This window comes from Brachyhypopomus gauderio, chromosome 18 (assembly GCF_052324685.1).
Source record: "Brachyhypopomus gauderio isolate BG-103 chromosome 18, BGAUD_0.2, whole genome shotgun sequence".
In the NCBI taxonomy this organism is placed as follows: Eukaryota; Metazoa; Chordata; class Actinopteri; order Gymnotiformes; family Hypopomidae; genus Brachyhypopomus; species Brachyhypopomus gauderio.
Window position 1 is genome coordinate 5,326,905 of NC_135228.1, and position 20,615 is coordinate 5,347,519.

The 20,615-nt window shown below is 44.8% G+C and overlaps 3 protein-coding genes across 4 annotated transcripts in view; all 3 read right to left on the bottom strand.

The window, feature by feature from the left end:
• fam169ab (family with sequence similarity 169 member Ab) overlaps nt 1-9,599 on the bottom strand; it is a 13,658-nt gene extending 4,059 nt beyond the window's left edge. The window contains exons 1-11 of one of the 2 annotated variants that reach the window (XM_076980740.1): nt 9,355-9,599; nt 5,783-5,919; nt 5,565-5,664; nt 5,288-5,373; nt 4,648-4,819; nt 3,945-4,109; nt 3,382-3,504; nt 2,056-2,147; nt 1,047-1,080; nt 717-834; nt 13-163 (exon numbers count right to left, since the gene is read on the bottom strand). In XM_076980740.1, coding sequence (XP_076836855.1) covers nt 13-163; nt 717-834; nt 1,047-1,080; nt 2,056-2,147; nt 3,382-3,504; nt 3,945-4,109; nt 4,648-4,819; nt 5,288-5,373; nt 5,565-5,664; nt 5,783-5,917 — 1,176 coding nt within the window. In that variant the 5' untranslated portion in view covers nt 5,918-5,919; nt 9,355-9,599. Of the gene's footprint in view, nt 1-12; nt 164-716; nt 835-1,046; nt 1,081-2,055; nt 2,148-3,381; nt 3,505-3,944; nt 4,110-4,647; nt 4,820-5,287; nt 5,374-5,564; nt 5,665-5,782; nt 8,372-9,354 lie in introns of those variants that run through there. The other variant, XM_076980741.1, reaches the window with a different exon arrangement.
• The window catches only part of ptpra (protein tyrosine phosphatase receptor type A), a 90,319-nt gene that overhangs the window by 6,661 nt on the left and 63,043 nt on the right, over nt 1-20,615 (bottom strand). The window lies entirely within an intron of this gene.
• LOC143482406 (uncharacterized) lies at nt 14,329-20,267 on the bottom strand. The gene is made up of 3 exons (XM_076980748.1): nt 19,873-20,267; nt 17,138-19,086; nt 14,329-17,051 (listed from the first exon to the last, which is right to left on the bottom strand). The coding sequence occupies exons 2-3, from the start codon at nt 17,537-17,539 to the stop codon at nt 16,485-16,487; spliced, it is 969 nt and encodes a 322-aa protein (XP_076836863.1). The 5' UTR covers nt 17,540-19,086; nt 19,873-20,267; the 3' UTR covers nt 14,329-16,484.

Sequence of the window (20,615 nt, forward strand, 5' to 3'; positions counted from 1 at the left end):
TAAGCCTCTCACCAGTAGTTTGGCCTCCTGTTCCACTGCAACAGTCTCCGATGCCGCTGCCATCCCACCAGCAGGGGGCACCTTCACCTCCTCCTCTCCGCTCTCCTGTTCCACCACTGAGATCACAGCTGTCGGGGGCTCCACAGTCTCAGGCTCCGCCCCCCTATTCAACCACAATGTACAGTTAGAGCAGGGAGGGACCTGCTTCACGTCCTGGTCTCCAACTGTGCTGATGGACAAGGTGAGGAACACCACTCATCTGCTGCTACAACACGCCTGTTTGGAACCAGTCCAGGAACCTGTGCCCATCACTCTACCATGGTCATCAGTCTCAGGCCCGCTTAGGCAAAACAAACACCACCAGGGCCGGAGTGGGCTCCTTTTTCAGCCCGGGAGTTTCATGCCCAAATCCGGCCCAAAATTATTTTCCCCTCCCAATCGGCCCAAACTAGAGATTGACATGAGCCGGCCCATCGGGAATCCTCCCGAATCTCCCGATTAGCCACTCCGGCTTTGAACACCACCCTCAAAACCTCAGACAGTTCCAATAAAATACAAATGCAGAAATGTGCGATGCCACTCAGCTACGTCTAAGGCAGCTACGTCTAAGGCAGGGTTACCCTTACAGGACAAAAAATAAACAAACGTATGTAATTTGAAGATGTAATGGGTTAGGTAAACTGCTGCCCTGTTTTGTGATTGGCTGATTGTAAGACCTGCTGATTTTCGGGGGCTGGGTCTCTGATGCACCCTCCACTGGCTCCTCCCTCACTCGCTTCCTCCACCTGTGCTCACTGCTCCGAGTGCGGGTGGAGATCGGCCTCCTGTACACCTCTGGGTGGACACAAATATTTCATTCAGATGAAATTCAACACATTGTGAGTATTTATATAGTGATTCTATAAAGATGAGTAAATTCAACACATTGTGAGTATTTATATAGTGATTCTATAAAGATGAGTAAATTCAACACATTGTGAGTGTGTATAGTGATTCTACAAAGGTGTTTTATCACTCACACTGATGATATCACTCATGCTGCTTACCTTCAGAGGGGAGGGGCTTGACAACAGCTTCCTCCTACACACACACACACACACACACACACACAAAATGTTCATTTGTTTCCAAATATAATAACATACGGTCATACGGTGATGTAAAACAGTATTAATATTAAGTCATACAGTGATGTAAAACAGTGATAATGTAATATTAATATAAAGTCATATGGTGATCTAAAACAGTGATAATGTAATATTAATATAAAGTCATGCGGTGATGTAAAACAGTGATAATGTAATATTAATATAAAGTCATATGGTGATCTAAAACAGTGATAATGTAATATTAATATAAAGTCATGCGGTGATGTAAAACAGTGTTAATATTACATCATACATTGACGTAAAACAGTGATAATGTAATATTAATATAAAGTCATGCAGTGATGTAAAACAGTGTTAATACAAAGTCACACGGTGATGTAAAACTGCGATAATGTAATATTAATATAAAGTCGTACGGTGACATGAAACGGTGTTAATATTAAGTCATACGTTGATGTAAAACAGTGTTAATATAAAGTCATACTGTGATGTAAAACAGTGATGTCATAATATAGTCATACGGTGATGTAAAAACAGTGTTAATATAAAGTCATATGGTGACGTAAAACAGTGATAATGTCATAATATAACGTCATACGGTGATGTAAAACAGTGACAATGTCATAATATAACGTCATACGGTGATGTAAAACAGTGACAATGTCATAATATAAAAGTCATACTGTGATGTAAAACAGTGACAATGTCATAATATAAAGTCATACGGTGATGTAAAACAGTGTTAATATAAAGTCATACGGTGATGTAAAACAGTGATAATGTAATATTAATATAAAGTCATACGGTGATGTAAAACAGTGATGTCATAATATAAAGTCATACGGTGATGTAAAACAGTGTTAATATAAAGTCATACGGTGATGTAAAAACAGTGTTAATATAAAGTCATACGGTGATGTAAAACAGTGTTAATATAAAGTCATACAGTGAGGTCCAGCGTGGACTCCTCCACCTCGCCCTTGGCCATCGCTCCTTTCTCATGGTTGTCCTGGTGATGCCCACCTTTATGGGCATCAGCTTCACAGCAAGCGATGGAGGGGTGGAGGGGGGAATGAATAAGTACTCCACACACACTGCAGCCAAAGCTCAAATCACCCACAGCACACCAACACACTGCAGTTGTGGCTCCCAGACAAGCTCAGGGCGGCTGGGGACAGAGTGAAACGGTCTTGAGGACCGACCAGCTAAACACTACCGTTCATCACACAGGGTCCATGTAGATGCAACTCGTGTCCAACGTGTCTGCAGGAAACCCCAGACTTAATACTTCTTAAAAAGACCAAATTTGCATTGAGGATATGCAATAATAAAATAATTTTGAATCACTCAAATTCATTTATATTGGAAGATACTTTCAGATTACATATTTATTATTGTGCCAAAACAATCATTAGTATCATTATCATTAGGTTAGAAGCAATATGAAGTTATTGATCTAGTGGTTATCTAGCTATAAGCCTCAACCATGAACCCCATCCTTCCTTATGGTAGTTTGCAAGGGATAGCATGGCTAGCTCCATTATTATTATTATATTCAAACATAGCTATTTAACATAGCGTCCTTATGGTAACTTGCATGGCTAGCTCCATTATTATATTCAAACATAGCTAATTAAAAGGTAGAACTAGCATAGGGTGACCAAACATCCGTATTTCCCGGTGTTCAGGTCCTTATTTCACGTCCTGTCTCGGGCGGCCCAGGGTTTATTTTTTAAGTGAGGAAATGTCCTGGTTTTTAAATTACCTTCATTGGACTATCATTTGTTGTTGTAGTTTTTGCTGTTGACTTTTACTGAAAAGCATTTTTAATAAGATTACGTAAGGATTACGTAGGCCTATGTTAAGTGAGTGCATGCCACAGTATATGTGCCGCACCCCCCCCCCCCCCCCCCCCCCCCCCCCCCCAATGAAAATATGGTCACCCTAATCTAGCATAACTGACCTTCAAGGTATATTCGCAAAATATGTAGCAGGGACACAATTATAGACACTGAATACATAAAACGTCATTTCAGGACCCGCAGTGCGCCTTGAACAAAAGGATTTATATTCATTTAAATTGATACTGGGTGAGTTTACATATGCATTCTTGTGTGGACAACCACTATCTTCTCAATCCTAATAACTCAAAACGTGTGAAACGTTTACACGTGTGAAGTGTAAACGTGGTCAAAGAAGAACAGATTTCTTCTGAAGCCCCTCCTCCACAATGCCGTGGCAGGGGGCGGAGACAACTGTGGTGGGCGTTTACCTGTGCGGACCTGAGCCCTGAGACGGCTGGCCAGTTGGGTCCTCTGGTAGGGCCCGCCCACTCCTTCCACCTCCCACAGCAGGTCTACATCTGCCGGGTACCTGGCCAGGTAACGCCGACACACTGCACACAGGGAGGGGGAGGGGGAGGGGCAAGGGGAGGGGCAGGCAACAGTGTCACAGAAAAACGAACACGATCTCAAACACGCCCCCCCCAAACTGCTGTAGACTTCACATGTTCTACACATTTTCCATGTTCTACGTGTTCTCTCTGAACTCCAGAAATATGTGGGAGTAACATCAGCCCTGTTGGTGCTTAACCATGACACACCACTGAAATATGTCACACACACACACACACACACACAACACACACACAGTCTGAGCAGTTCAAAAGATTGTGTGTGAACATTTTGTACAGGAGCACTGACTCCCCCAAGGCCAAACTGTATTCCTGAGAAGATCTGGGTATTATTGGGGTAAAGGACACAAGGCCAAATCCAGGTGTGTGTCTCACCCTGGGACGTGGCTGGGGACAGAGGGGACTAAACGTGTGTGTCTCACCCTGGGACATGGCTGGGGACAGAGGGTACTTCAGGCCGAGCTCGTCCTCTTTATAACTGTCCACAAAGTCCTCCAACATTTGCAGGCCATGTCCATTGCCACGGTGACCCTTCCTCACAAAAATGGAGTTCATAACAGGGAGGTGGTAGAATTGGTTCCAGCTGCCTGTAGGGGTGAGAGAGAGAGAGAGAGAGAGAGAGAGAGAGAGAGAGAGAGAGAGAAGAGAAATGGTGAAGGAGAGAAGGAGAGAGACAGAGAGGAAGTAAGGAGAGATAAAGATGGAGGGAAAGAATAAAATTAGTTGTTGGTTAAGGTTTATAGTTGCTGCATTAAGCCCTAAAGTAACAATAAAAAAGGAATGTTTGTGCAGAATCAGTAACTTGACTCTATACTAAGAGGTCCAAATTAGATTGTCCAGCAGGTGGTGCTATTGTACATTCCAGAAGTCCAGTTAAGAAGCCATTCAATCGTTTCTCTTTCAGTTTCACCATCACTTCTTTCACAATCACTTCTTTTCAGCAGCACGCTAGTTTCTCATGTCCAGCAACAGCCACTGTAGCCAACAACCCTCCAACCTCTCAAGTACACGCCTCACTCAGTGGAAGGTTCCGGCACCTTGGTTAAGGTACACAGTACCCTTCATCAGAACAGTTATGGCCGTCCGCACCACTAGAGGGCAGCACCTGCAGGAATGTAAACAGACCTTTGTTTTTGACTGAGTAGAAGCCCACAGCCTCGCCGCCTTTCCACAGGATCTTGGCGTAGTCGTTTTTGTCGTGACACAGGAAGGGCACGTCGCTGGCCGCCATCTCACTAGTACGATAAACGATGCGGTTGAGAACGTAGAGGACGACCCTCTCCACCACAGACCTCACCTGGAACACAAACCACCCGCACATGGAGAAGACCAGGAAAACGCATGGTTTTATAAATCTACTCCACCAAAAGACAACTCACACACACACACACACACACACCTGGACATCAGTCCCTAACACACACAAACCAGGTCCTGGAAGGACAGAACATGACTAAACCAAATTGAAGCCATAATTTCATATCAAATTATTAAACTCTGAACCATCCACGGAGTTCGGGACCCCAACATGACCAAACAGGTTCTGTCAAATCAAAATCAAATCAAATATATTTGCATAGCGCTTTTCACAACATATGTTGTTACAAAATAGCTTTACAGTATTTACAAGGTTAACAATACTATGGGTCCAAATCCATAATGAGCAAGCCAAAGGCGACAGTGGCGAGGAAAAACTCCCTATGATGCTGTCAGCGTCAGTGTAAGGTCAGCTGGACAAGCCCAGATCCGGAGGTGTAGGAGATACCTGGTGGAGACCTTCACGCGCAGGGTTGGCCGTCCTGAGGATGTTCTCAACAGCGTACCACTGCTCAGACAGCAACAGCGCAACAGCTGAGAGAGAGAGAGAGAGAGAGAGAGCGCGCACACAAAGGTATACACAGATAGTAGACATCCAGTGATCCAGTGATAGGAGAGATCCAAACAGCAAACACCCTGCAGCATGGCTGTCATGTTAAGGGCTGTGTGTGTGGGTCCCATGCTGCCCTGCTTGTGTGAGGTAACTACCCGTGTGAGGTAACTACCTGTTAGGGGGTCTTCAGGGGCAAAGAGAGCCAGGACCTTGTGCTCCAGATTGGCCCCGTACAGAGGGACAAACCCAACGCTGGACAGATGGATCCCAACCTGGAATGCATCACACCAGACAGGCAGATGTTCTAGAATGTTCTGGAGTGTTCTGGAGTGCTAACCCAAGACTTCAAACAAATGCTCTCCACAGAGTCCCACAGTGATGACATCTTACCTTCCTGCCACTGGGCAGCAGGAAGTAGTGGGCGTGGTCTGGATTGGCATGGAGCAGCTTATCCATGTGGGCGTGGCCAGAGAACTCCAACTGCCCATGAGTCACTGACACCAGTGTGTCCACAGGGAACTCCATCCCTGCAGGGGTCAAAGGTCAGAAGTCACTCAACGCCCCCCCCCCCCCCCCCCCCCCTTTATCACACACTACTAGGCATTTCTAAAGTCTTCATATCACTGCGTTATTTTCACATGGCAAGTCGTGTTCTGGACACAGTTCACTTGTCACCATGTTCTTCATTACAGCTGGCCTAGAGCAGACAGTAAAGCCTGGTTTATACTTTCGCGAGCGACCGTAGCGCGCGGCTCCGCCCACCTCGCGCGACCCTGCGCGAGCGGTGTAGGCGTTTATACTTTCGCGAACGTCGCGAGCGTCGCTGCAGTGTTCTCCGAAACGATAGGTGGCGATAGGTGGCAGTGGAGAATAAAAAAACCCTGCAAAACCGGGGAAAGAACATTTTTACCTGACCAGAGACCGTATATACACATCAGGCATCAAACGTAAATATGGCTTTGCAGTGTTGTCCGAAACGATACGTTAACAAATACGAGCCTCTTGTAATTCCAGGACGAAACATGAGAGAACGTGAAGACGTTAAGATTGGGCGTTTTGAAAATAAACAACCATAAACTAATGTGATAAAAAAGCGAATTATTTCGATTCATTTCGAGTATATGTATAAATATTTAACTTAATTAAGTTTAACGTGCTGGGAAATATTGAAATGGACCTTTAAAGTGACGTACAAGTGCTTTAATTCCACCTTATATAGGTGTATGAACCCGGCAAACATGACTTTGTCCATCGCGCTGAAGCGCGGCGCGCGCGCAAAGTTACAAAATTCGAGAGGTGCACGACCTCGCGCCGCGACAGCGCGCGAGGCCCTCGCGCACGGGCGGAGCCACAGCGATTACGTCATTTTCGCCGCGCGGACCCTCGCGCCGCTCGCGGCGCGTCGAGTATAAACCAGGCTAAACCCAGTCCCTCTGACACAGCGTGGTGTCTCCAGCAGAGGGCAGCACTGCACCCTGGGCAGCCCAGGTCAGTCGCTATGGGCTCCTTCACCAGTCACATGGTCACATGATCTGCTGCCTTTACTGCACATGCTCATAACATCTACCCACTGCCATTGAGACTGGAGACACATAGCAAATGAAGACCTCTGAATATGACAGTCTCATGAGTCAAGCTGCTATAAATACAAAGTTTATAGCCATATCAGAGTAATGCTATAAGAAAACGCAAATGGTGTGTACCAATTAAAAGACATGTGCCAACCAAGTTAAAACTGCATGGTTATCTGTGTTGAATGATACGTTTCTAAGTTCGCTGAAGGAACAAAATGTTCCAGCACACAGGAGTTCCTAACAGCCCACGGCAAATTAGAAACAGCAGTAACAATCTCTCGCTAAAACGCCAACTTGTACGGACTGAACCCGTCAACATTCCCCAAGGACGGCGCAGCAGACAGAGGATGTGTGGGGACACACACACACACACGCTACAGGAACACAGTTGCTGTGTCCGGGGTGAATGTTAACCTGTCACACATCATCTCCATCCTGCTGCTAATCAGAGCGAGAGAACACACACTCACTTTCAGCCTCACACACACACACACACAAACACACACAGAATTTAACAGTTTGTTTTTCACTGCTCCTAGGACAGTGGATAAGGGAGAGGCCATCTCTCTCTCTCTCTCTCTCTCTCTCTCTCTCTCTCTCTCTCTCTCTCTCTCTCTCTCAATGTGATGATGCATGTTAAAACAGGGAAGGCCTTTGTCTCAGGGAGCAACACACACACAAATGTGTTCTGTACTATGTGCAGACAGGTGCCTGCTAAAGGTATGGGACCCCTGACTAACGGTTTCCGCACCACACTGCGGCTCTGAGCACACACGGTTCTGATCAGCACACGGGCCGACCCGTTAAACCCAGACCATTACTCCCTCGGTTCAAACAAGGGCGCCTTGAAAACACCTCGCCCGGAGCAACGCCCCCTCAAAGTCAACAACCCTCAACGCGCTTGGTGAAGGTCTTCAGCACACGTTCTCTCCGAGCTCAGACTCGGCCATGAAACAGCAGGAGCACAGGGCTAACGTCCACACGCAACACCATGGCCCAATCTACTCCCCAAACCACTCGCACACAAGCTCATCTCATACGCACAGAAATTCTAGACCTTTACGTTGAACTCACAAGACTAACCATTAAAGATTTATGTGAACATATTAAATACACAGACTCGTCCTACACACCCCCCTTACACTCACGCACATAACGACGGATAATAATGAAACAGCAACAATGACTCGGCACATTTGGTCAGGACCCTGTGAACGGAGATCACAGCATTTTATCTCAGCTGACCAAACGTCTGCTTGTGCCTGCTCAGGACTTCAGTCACGGGACGACACAAACCAGAGGGGGGGGGGGGGGGGACGACTCTGCAGATCACCAGTCCAGCATCCACCTGACCTTTCACCTCTGACCTGGGGAGAATGCATTCCCAGCAAATACAGTACAGCCTCACAGGAACATTTGGGGGCGGGCGGGCGGGCGGGGGGGGGGGGGGGGGTATCTGCTTTTTTTTTTTCCTAGTTCTGTGCCTTGGGTGGGCGATCTTAATCTCAGTTTAAAGCAGGACTAGTCAGATGGATGAAACTGATTCCAACTTTAACTCTATGACTCAACAAAATAACCTGCTCCGCCTCAAAAACGCCACTGAACGCAATATCAAAGCAGAAGATTTAAAAATTATATACTGGGACTATACAAATCTACATATTGGGACAAACTGATGGAGTACTTCACGGGCATAAGAGGCACTGTGTAAGGACCTGCTGAAGATGGTGCTCTCCTCCGTGGGGTGGTATCACAAGAAATCAACCTGCCCAACCCAAGATATGCCTCGCTCCACACCACACAGGAAATTTAAGTTTACAAATGCCTACTTTTAGTTTTCAAAAATCACTGACTGGACGTTGTTTAGTAATTAACAGTAGCCATTTCCGTTAAAGTTCTGTGTTACACGAAGTTTCTCCAAAAAATTATCCAAAATCAAAACTTTCACTGAATCAATCAATGCTCAACCACATCAGTGGTGGTGTTGCATCAACAGTGCGTGGCCCCCGTAGTGCTCTAAAAGTCTCTGCAGGTGCACCAACGCCCGCACGCCCGCGCGCGCACTAATCCCATCATAATCTGTGCGCTTCACCTGGACTCACTTGTCAATCCCGACGACGCTTAACGACGTTGTTTTCGGACACAAACGCTAATAAACACTACACAACCTGCGTCTCAGCAGAACTGCACTTAGTTGTACATCGACATAAGGCGGTTCACGTCGCAAATCATCCCGTAATCCAGTGGAGCGACGCGGCTGGTGAGAAGTGGGCCGTGGCCGGCAGCTGAGCCCGGATTGTTCCTGCTGTCCAGGAATTTCTGCGGTTGTATAAACAGCCGCACGCGCATCGATCGCGACTTTGTCGCTGTCGAAAACGTCTCGCTCACCTTCACTTTGCTGGCGGTGCGCGCGCGCCGCTTCTTTCCCGTTTCGCTTCGAACGGTTTAAAAATCTCTTTCGTTCCGCGAGACCCCAGGCTGATGATGCGAGTTGCGCGAGCTGTGGGCCTGCACTACGCAGCGCGAGCTCAATCTCGTGCGCGCAGCCGCGCTCTCGTGCGTCTGTTTGCCAGACGGGACGTGCGAGATTTCTTCTGAATCCCGATTCTAATGACGTATATCCTCTAACATTTTAAGACTACATAAATAAATAAAGCATATCGTAAACAAGTGTTTATTTTTTTCTCCAGCACAGCTGTGAAATTACGTGTCAAGGGTGACCAAAAACAGTCGAACTTCCAGACTATATAAGACTCTCCGTGAATCCTGCATGCTGAAGATAAACTGCGTGAAAACTATTAATTAATTTTTCATCAATTAGTTATTAATTTGTAAATATATTTTATAAGATAACTTACAACTTCTCAACAATGGCCTTTTGCACTGTGTCATACTAATTACTTACTACAACTCGTCTCGCCCTCTGCGCTCCCAAAATGCTGGATTTCTCTTCGTTTCAAAAATTTGTAAGACTACAGTCGGAGTCAGAGCTTTCTCTTTTAAAGCCCCCCAATTATGGAATAGCCTTCCAGCTCCAATCCAAGATTCTGACACAGTTTCAATCTTTAAATCTAGACTTAAGACTCACCTATTTAATCAAGCCTTCAGTTAATATTCCCCTTGTAAGGTGTAGGGGCTCGGGGGCCCCCAGGCGTTGAGATTTCTGGTAATCTGAGATGTTGATGCTGTCATCCAGCTGTCATGGCATCACTCTAGTTGTGACAATGACTTGACTGGAAAGCAATGTCTCAGTGAGCCCTCATGACTGTGGTCACCTCTGAACCCCTCCCTTTAGTTATGCTGCTATAGATTAGCCTGCTGGAGCCACATGCTAATCACTGGTACGTGAGCTACGTACATTTATATCAATGGTGGTTTAAACTGATGTCCACACACTCAGACTTTTTGCATGCCTCTACCCAAGACGATTGCATGCAAGTACCTACAAGCACCTGGGAGATGGTCTGGCTTGCCGGTGGATGTACTGATGCCGGGGTTGGATGTGCCATTGCCACAAGAGGACGTGCTGATGCTCCTACCTGAGGCTCACCATCTACACCGAAGGGACTGTGACTACTTGGCCTGGGAACAAGGACCATAACTTTATCTGTAGAAACACCCTGCGCACCACGGACTTGTGCTAACGGGCCGCCCAATGGAGGATGGGTTCCCTTTTGAGTCTTGGTCCTCCCGAGGTTTCTTCCTAATCCCCACCCTATAGGGAGTTTTTCCTTACCACTGTCGCCTTTGGCTTGATCATTAGGGATCTGGACCCATACGATTGTAAAGATGCTTTGTAAGATGTGTTGTAAAAAGTGCTATATAAATAAATTGGACTTTGACTTTGAAGAGAACTGCGGTTCGGCGCAGATTTATTTTATTTTTTATTTTTATTTATTTAGCTGATGCTTTTATCCAAAGCGACTTTGGACTTTGGATAGATTAGTGTGAAGTAGGTGACGAAGGTGACGTAAGGGCTTGATAAAGGTACAATAAGAACGGTCATATAACGGTCAGCTACTAGGAGAAGTCCTGACCCCAAACCTGCACCAGCCCCGGGATACGTCGTCCTGAAGGCCGCGCAGGGTCAGAGCCTGGAGAGACAAGGGCGCGAGGTTCCTATACCCACACTCCTCCGCAGGTGACGACGACCGCACGCCCTGGCACTCGTGAGTCTCTCTGCTCCCACTAATCACCCCTCCAGGTCTGATGAGGGGATTAGTGATGAGGAGACCACACATGAGTCATCGAGTGGTGAGACTCTCTGAGGACGACGGGACTTATCGGACTTGGGATGAACTGTGGGAGGGATGAGGGGTGGACACTGTAGGGTGGACACTGTAGGGGTGGACACTGTATTTGTAAATGTGTTTTTCTGTTTGCATTTCAGTTGATCTTATCAACCTAGAAACATCTTAGAAACATGAACAATGTGAATGTATATAAATCCCTGAAATATTTGAGTAGTTATCTGGTCCATGGCAGGACTGTGTTTGCTCTTTACAGAATTTGCACATGTGATTTGTTATTTCAGATGATATGATTTTAAATGTAGGCTACTTGAGTAAAGGTGTGTTAATTTGAATTTATGAATGTATGATGTGTGATAGGATGATTATCTGATGTATTTTATTGTGGAAAAAAAAGAATTATTTGTCTTACATTTCGTGGTGTGTGTGTGTGTGTGTGTGTGTGTGTGTGTGTGTGTGTGTGTGTGTGTGTGTAACAACCAATTTTTTCAAGCAATGTGTAGATTAAAACAGCTTACATAAAAAAACTACTGTCAGCATTTCATCATTTAATCACGACTGGCCATATTGTCGGGTGAGAAAACGATTGACGGAGGTTGTCACGCAGCCTGTACCAATCCTGTTTGTACAGCAGAGGGCGACAGAGATCAAGTTAGCGCAAATGTGAATCATCGAGTAGCCTATGCTGGAAATATACACGTGGGGCGCGAACAATTAAATACGTAAATAAAAAAATACATACATACATTTCATAGAGAAAACGTGTGTAATTCAGAAGTGTGCTCTCTGCTGTAATGCTGCACACTGACATAATTTGCTTTGCATTTTTACATTCTTATACCAACTCATTGGGGGGCAGAGGTTCCATTTTCACACCTCAACAAGAGGAGGCTTGTTGTTTTCAATGTGAAGAGTAAATTTTGCAGTTTTTCCAGTCAAACAGTCTGTATTTTCTGAATTTCAATCAGATTAGTTTTTGTCAACAAATTGCAGTGCGAATAACACAAACAATATTGGTGTACAAATGTAATTCCAGTCCCATTTCTTGTTATCAGATATACACAAACAGTCATGTGTAACTTCGTGTTCTGTGTAAGTTTGTATTTTGTAACATGTATTGTTTCATTTGATATACCACATCGTTCTTGAAATCAAAAGCTTATCTAGTTTCCATCAGAATATACAGTCTACACTGACTATGACTTATAGTTGCACTGACAACATGACTAAGTATTTTGACTGCATTGTTCATAGGCGATGGCACACAAACTAGATACTCTGATGGCACTGACAAATTGACTGACCTAAAAATTTGCTTTTGAGGCAAAAACAAAGAACTGTGAGTGAATTATCTGCTTTTGCAGGCACTTACACCTGCGATAGCCTACATCTTTTAAAATGTCACGTCAAACTGCTTATTGAGTGCTACCCGAGCATTTTGATTCAGAGTAGAATTGCAGTTACGACATAACACGATCAAGGCTAAATTCCTGTTATTCTACATCTCGATGGCAACTTTAACACTCGTGTGTGCTCCGTGTGAGATGCAGTGAGGTTTCATCATTATGCTGCGCAGCCATAGCCCACATTAACCACATTACAGCTGGCACGCCTGTGTATCGCCTTTGGTGTAGGTACTGTAGAGTTCTGTAGAGCTGTGGTACAGTTCTGTAGAGTTCTGCAGGTACTGTAGAGTTCTGTAGAGTTCTGTAGAGTTATGTAAGTATTGTAGAGTTCTGTAGAGTGCTGTAGAGTTCTGAAGAGTTCTGTAGAGCTGCTGTCGAGTTCTGTAGAGATCAGTATAGCTGCTGTAGAGTTCTGTAGAGTAAAGTAGAGCTGCTGTAGAGTTCTGTAGAGCTGCTGTAGAGTTCTGTAGAGTAAAGTATAGCTGCTGTAGAGTTCTGTAGAGTAAAGTAGAGCTGCTGTAGAGTTCTGTAGAGCTGCTGTAGAGTTTTGTAGAGTTCTGTAGAGTTATGTAGGTACTGTAGAGCCGCTGCTAACTCACACTCATCCACAGTGAACTGGGCATGAGCGGACGCAGGAGTGAACATGCCCGTTTCCAGTCACACTGCTTTGCAGTTAATCGGCCGAGTGAATAATTGGGTTGTCTGGGTCATTTAAATGTCTTTTAAATGCACATGTTCACAGTGAATATGGGAACACAGTGGAGTTCTTCTGATATTTAAAGTCCAGAGCTGATATAAATGGACTCGTTTCTGTTTCCTCGTGCCGCCCACCTGTTGCTTCCGGGCCATGAGCGATTAAATAATAGATGGAGCAGCGAGTTTAGAGTCCAACTCACTTTAACCTACTGTAGATTTCAGCATTTTTTTCTGAACATAATCACTCAGTGATCTAAAAACGGTGCTGTACAGAAGTGGAGAACTACACGATTTCAGACACACCCATTTTTTGCTGTGATGTTTGTGGCTTATATATAATACACGCGTATATATAATGTAACACATCCATGTTTTAAAATAAAGAGCCCCACCCCAAACAGATAGCTCAAAGGTGTTGAAAACATATAGAAAAACATTTAAAAATCACAATAAAACACATTTGGATGTGCTGTTATACTGTTGTTTCAACGGGAAGTCTTTGTTTAGCAGGTTGGTAGCATTTTGTCTAGAGTGTGTTGTTTATTTAACTCAAAGGCCTTAAATAATAATAATAAGAGTTAAAACAATTACTCTTTATTTTCTGTATTCGATTTTTATGGGTTAATATTGCGGTCCATCTCTTACAGCTATTCATATTTGTTTAAGTAATTTGTCTAAGGAAGCCAGCCAGCTTGGCAGCAATGCCACTGATTCACACTACAGTGTAAACAATGTCATACACTGATCTGCAGAGAGTCATCTGATCACTGTTAGGTTCTAATTTTTGCACGTCAAAAGACGGTATGTAGCCGTAGATATATTTCTGTATACCTTTATAGAGACTATGCACATATATGAATGTAAGATAATACGTGGTTTCATTATAAACCGTTTTAAAATTCAGCACTGCAGGGTTCAATTACTATTTAATTAATGTGTGTTCTCATGCATTCTTAAAATGCAAACCGTCCTGAGATTGAAGTAACAAATCCAAGAACACTCAACAATCCTTTCATATTCATGTCATTGTTAATGTAGTCTAATTTATTCCTGTCATATGACATTGTTAACACACAGAGAACACAGAGTATCAGTGAGTGTAAGGTGGTAGTGTCACACAGGACACTATCAGAGACAAACAGGACACTATCAATGACACACAGGACACTATCACACTATCAGAGACACACAGGACTCTGGTACACTGCACTGCTCCACATGTGCTGTTCTGCTGACTAGCTCTAGTGCTAGTTCTAGTGCTAGCTCTAGTGCTAGTTCTAGTGCTAGTTCTAGTGCTAGTTCTAGTGCTTGCTCTAGTGCTTGCTCTAGTGCTAGTTCTAGTGCTTGCTCTAGTGCTAGTTCTAGTGCTTGCTCTAGTGCTAGCTCTAGTGCCTTCAGGAGTTCATGATTGTAACAGGCAAGGCTAGCTTCATTCTACATCACTCCTCCCACGCAACAGTAATTAAAGGTCTTTACACACACACATAAAAGAATGAAAGTGTGACAGGGTGGGACGTGGGGACAGGAAGGGAGAGGCAGAGAACAGAAACGGAACAAACCATCGCTCAGGACACAGCGACGCAGCACAGTAGCGGGAACCCTCAGGACACCTGGAGAAACAGCAACTAGAGGAATAGAAACTAGAGGAGGTAGAGTCTTTTTGTGAGGCTAAAATCACTCTGTTAGTCTAGGATGAAGATCACGTTCAACTGAGGCATAGACGCTGCCTAGCCTGATGACTCAACTCTCTCTTATCACCTCTGACCTTTGAGTGTTACACTCTGTTGCTATAAGAAGATTACTCTGGAACTTCTGAAAACCAGTAACTGCTGGCTAATTTACAACTGGTTCCAACTGGTTCCCTATATCATCCCTCTGGCCTTCACACACACACGCACGCACGCACACACACACACACACACACACACACACACACACACACACACACACACACACACACACACACACACACACACACACACACACACACACACACACACACACACACACACCACTTGCCTCCACCCTGTCTCTTTGCCGTAAATAAACTAGAGCTTCTTGAATTACACCTGACTCTGGTCTCTTGATGTGGGCTTGATCTCTGAGCTCATAGAGAGAGCAGACTGGACAGAGAGGGGTGGCTGTTGAACAGAGTTCAGTTAGGAGACTATTACAGACAGTAGAAATGCCTCCCGCAGAGGAACGCTTGTGTGGCTTTCTGTTGGTATTATTATGACATGAAGGCTGAGTTGGACATCAAGGACTAAAATATGTCTGAATTAAACTCTGCAGGAATGTGCAGTACACTGAAGGACAGGAGTACAGCTGTGGGACGTGAGGTCAGTACACTGTGGGACGCGAGATCAGCACACTGTGGGACATGAGATCAGCACACTGTGGGAAATGAGATCAGTACACTGTGGGACATGAGATCAGTACACTGTGGGACGTGAGATCAGCACACTGGGACATGACATCAGTACACTGTGGGATGTGACATCAGCACACTGCATTGTAGTGCACATGAGTGTCAGCAGAATCCTAACATCTAAGTGTGTGTAGGAGGGAGTGTACATAGATGACTCTGATGAGCTGAACAAGGAAAAGTTGAGCATTGCTTTATTTTAACTAGAAAGCTAGTGGGAACCTGTCACCAGTTATGCACAAGGGATACTCAACAAACATCACAGAGCGACGCAGCCTGTAACCATGTGCCAAAGTCACAAAGGTGAAGGAGCAGGTTGAAGAGTTTCTCAGCAGAATAGAGGCATTGGGGCCAGTGGGACAAAGACTCACCACACGTCCACACTCAGCTCTGTGTGCTGAGGACAGTTAACCAGAGCTCGAATACGAAAGACCACCCATGGAGATTCATTCTCATTTCCCAAAAAAGTCCATTAATGGTGGTTTGCCATGATGAGCAAAACTGTGTCCTGTGAGATCAGGACACACAAAACAAAACAATTAAATTAAATTAAAAAAGAAACATGCAAAAAAACATACATGAGTGAAACTACATCAGACTCATTTATAACAGTGAGGTGAACTACATCAGACTCATTTATGATAGTGAGAGCAACTACATCAAACTACATTATGACAGTGAGATTAACTACATGAAACTCATTTATGATAGTGAGATTAACTACATCAGACTAATGTATGTCTAATTTATGACATGGTGCCACACAGCTGTCCTGCCTGGTGTGGGTCGTTTCTTTTCATTAACTACATCAGACTCATTTATAACAGTGAGATCAACAACATGAAACTCATTTATGACAGTGAGACTAGTTTGCCTGTGTGTGCGGGGGGGGGGGGGGGTGTCTGTGTGTGTAAGTCTGTGTAAAAGTGTGTGTGGAAGTGTTTGTGTACGGGGGTGAATTTGTGATTGATTGTGAGGGCCAATGTGTAAGTTTGTGGGGGGGTAGTGTGAGCATGTGTGAGTGTGTGTGGGGGGGGAGTATGTGCGTGCGTGTGTGTGTGTGTGTGTGTGTGTGTGTGCGTGTGTGTCTGGGAGCAGGAGTGTGAGTGAGTGAGTGAGTGAGTGAGTGTGTATGTGTGTTTGAGCATGAGTGTGTGCGTGTGTGTGCGTGTGTGCGTGTGTTTGAGGCTGCCTGGGTGTTGAGTCTGGGTGTGAAGTGTTGAGTCTGGGTGTTGAGGGTTGAGTCTGCGTGTTGAGTCTGGGTGTTGATTCTGCGTGTTGAGTCTGGGTGTTGAGTGTTGAGTCTGCGTGTTGAGTGTTGAGTCTGGGTGTTGAGTGTTGAGTCTGTGTGTTGAGTCTGGGTGTTGAGTGTTGAGTCTGTGTGTTGAGTCTGGGTGTTGAGTGTTGAGTCTGGCTGTTGAGTCTGCGTGTTGAGTCTGGGTGTTGAGTGTTGAGTCTGGGTGTTGAGTCTGCGTGTTGAGTCTGGGTGTTGAGTCTGGGTGTTGAGTCTGCGTGTTGAGTCTGGGTGTTGAGTGTTGAGTCTGGGTGTTGAGTCTGCGTGTTGAGTGTTGAGTCTGGGTGTTGAGTCTGGGTGTTGATTCTGCATGTTGAGTCTGGGTGTTGAGTGTTGAGTCTGGGTGTTGAGTCTGGGTGTTGATTCTGCGTGTTGAGTCTGGGTGTTGAGTCTGGGTGTTGAGTCTGCGTGTTGAGTCTGCGTGTTGAGTGTTGAATCTGCGTGTTGAGTCTGGGTGTTGAGTGTTGAGTCTGGGTGTTAAGTCTGGGTGTTGATTCTGCATGTTGAGTCTGGGTGTTGAGTCTGCGTGTTGAGTGTTGAGTCTGCGTGTTGAGTCTGGGTGTTGAGTGTTGAGTCTGCGTGTTGAGTGTTGCCCAATTTCAGCAGTGTTGATGCAAACGCTCCAGTGGTCACAGAAGTCACCTGAGCCAGAGCTGCACGAGGAGGGTCAACTAGCACTGTTTTTACTGAACAAATTCATTTAACTGTGTGTGTGTGTGTGTGTGTGTGTGTGTGTGTGTGTGTGTGTGTGTGTGTGTGTGTGTGTGTGTGTAATACCCTGCGGTGTTGCCTCTAGCAGTTAGTCATTAGGTGTGTGTGTGTTTGCACTCTTCGCTCAAAGAAAAGCATGTGTAAGATTAACGAGGTTAAATTGTGCAGTGCGTCAGAACGTCAGGAGGAAAGAGAGGAACCAACAATGATGAAGGATGAAGAACAAAGCTCCTGGCACCACACCGCTGTCCTGCCCAGTGTGGGCCCATTCTTTTCACTCTCATTTTCCCATTGTGCGTATGTCTATATAACCTTCTCTAGTCTGTGTGTGAGTGTGTATGTGTCTCATTTTTCCATGAAAGACACACTTTCTCATTTTACCTCAGCGTTGATTCCCTGTTAAGTACAGGTGTACAAGTGTACAGGTGTACATGTGTACAGGTGTATAGGTGTACAGGTGTACCGCTGTGGTAACTCTACTGATGCCCTGTGTATGAGTTTGTATGAAACTGGACTGATGAAAGCTTGTCCTTTGAACAAAAGCCCTGGCCTCAACAACAGAGGAAGTGAAGTGTGTGTACATGTAGAAACACAACCCAGAGAAATAGTGTGTGTGTGTGTGTATTTGTGATGATTATCACATGTGTGATGTGTGTAAGCGTGTGCCAATAGATGGAGTTTGCATTTACATTTTCTTTCTCATCACACACACACACACACACACACACACACATTATAAAAGAGCAATAAAGTACATAAAACCTGGTCATATTGCTCCTTGTTGCTAGGCTTTTCTGATTGCTTTGTGAGATTGTTGTAGTATTTACCTTAATGTGCAGTATACCTCACTTTTCACTTGACTCTGCGTCATGGGCAGTCGTTAACATCCAAGCACTCGTTAACATCTCAGATGAGTCGTTGACATCACAGATGAGTCGTTAACATCCAAGCACTCGTTAACATCTCAGATGAGTCGTTGACATCACAGATGAGTCGTTGACATCACAGATGAGTCGTTAACATCCAAGCACTCGTTAACATCTCAGTTGAGTCGTTGACATCACAGATGAGTCATTGACATCTCAGTTGAGTCGTTAACATCACAGATGAGTCGTTAACATCACAGATGAGTCGTTGACATCTCAGATGAGTCGTTGACATCTCAGTTGAGTCGTTAACATCACAGATGAGTCGTTGACATCACAGATGAGTCGTTGACATCTCAGATGAGTCGTTGACATCACAGATCAGTTTTAGCACTTCTCTCTTCTAAATCAGCTTTCACAATGGACAATATTTTAAATGATATAAAACCATACAGCCATACGGCTATTGCACCTGCAAAAAAACATAAATATGTAATAATATAATAACATTTGTAATGTAATAATAAATATATGTATTTATTATTATGCAAAGATATATATATATTCTCAGTACTGGCAGGCACTATTACTCAGTGTGATTTGCATATTTATCAGTGTTAAACCATATTTGCTGCCTGGGATCTGATCACCTGCTCTGTACTTAGCTCCTCCCCCTCCCTGCTCATTGGCTACAGCGAATACGTGGCAGACGGTGGGTGTTTAATCTCAAAAAGAAATTAAAGCAACAAACGTGTCCTGTTCACACCCTGCGTGTGAAAACACAAATGCATCACACCTGTGTGCACAAGTGAGAAGAAAACAGAGCAGGCCATGTGAGTAAATAAATCATGTTCACATCAGCCTGGATCTGAAGGTTCTAACAGTACTACAACAGATCTCACTGGTTCCAACCACAGGATCTTATGGTCCGGCAATGTGTGTCTGTGTCTGTGCTTTCTCCTGTTGCAGATTTACAGATTGCTGGTTTAGTTCCTGTCTGTTATTTCCACTTGTGTAGATAAACCACCAAACTCATCAGTAGTTGAAGTTCTTCCTGATTCACACAGAGCTACACAAAATGTTTGCAGCATACTAGAATTACAGCTGCCATAGTCGAACATGTAAAATACTCACTCACTACAAATCTGTTATTCAAAGATACTCTTTCCCCTATATGTCTGTCCCCTAGACGTGTCCTGCCCTGTCCGTCTGCCCTGTGCGTGTGTCACCTGACCCTGTGTTCACTTCCTGATCTCACCTTCCTCATCTGGTTCTGGTTCTGGTTCTGGTTCTGCTCCATCAGCCGTTCCCTCTTCCTCATATTTGAACAGGCGTCTGTTCCCCAACGTCTGCGTCTGACTGGCCTCGTTCCTCCAGTTCTCCTCCGTGATGTTGTTTTCTGTACTCTTGTAGGTGAGGGTTCAGCGTTAGTTTGATACATGATGGTTTAGTGTTGGTTTTATGTTTAAGGGTTTATTGCTGGTTTTATCTTTGAGGGTTTAGTGTTTGAGGGTTCAGTGTTGAGAGTTCTCATGTGTTTCTGGTCTAAGTTTGGTTTGTTTTAGCCCCTTTTGTGCTCGTTTTCTCTGTTCTCAGACTTTGACTTGAAGTTTCCAGCAGCAACTCACAATACTACCACATTTTCTCAGCAGAACACTGTAACCCACCCCTTTTGAAACCCACCCATAAGTGCTATCAGCATATAGCAGCATATATATAAAAAGATTAAGCTCTGGCTCACCAAGCTGTCAAACACACACACACACACACAAGGGTGTGACAGGAAACAGCTTAGTGTTTGGACAGAGTCCCACAAAGCCACTTCCTCAGTCCTTTGCTTCCTGTTATTACTACCATTTCCTTTGAAAGATCCCTCCGTTTTCAGTCATTTCTGACATTACGAAAATCACTAAATCCACATGTCTACACCAGCCATGCAGTTGTGTGAAGTTTTTAATATTTTGGATCGGAGGTGCTCTGTCTCTCCCCTGTGTGGTTCTG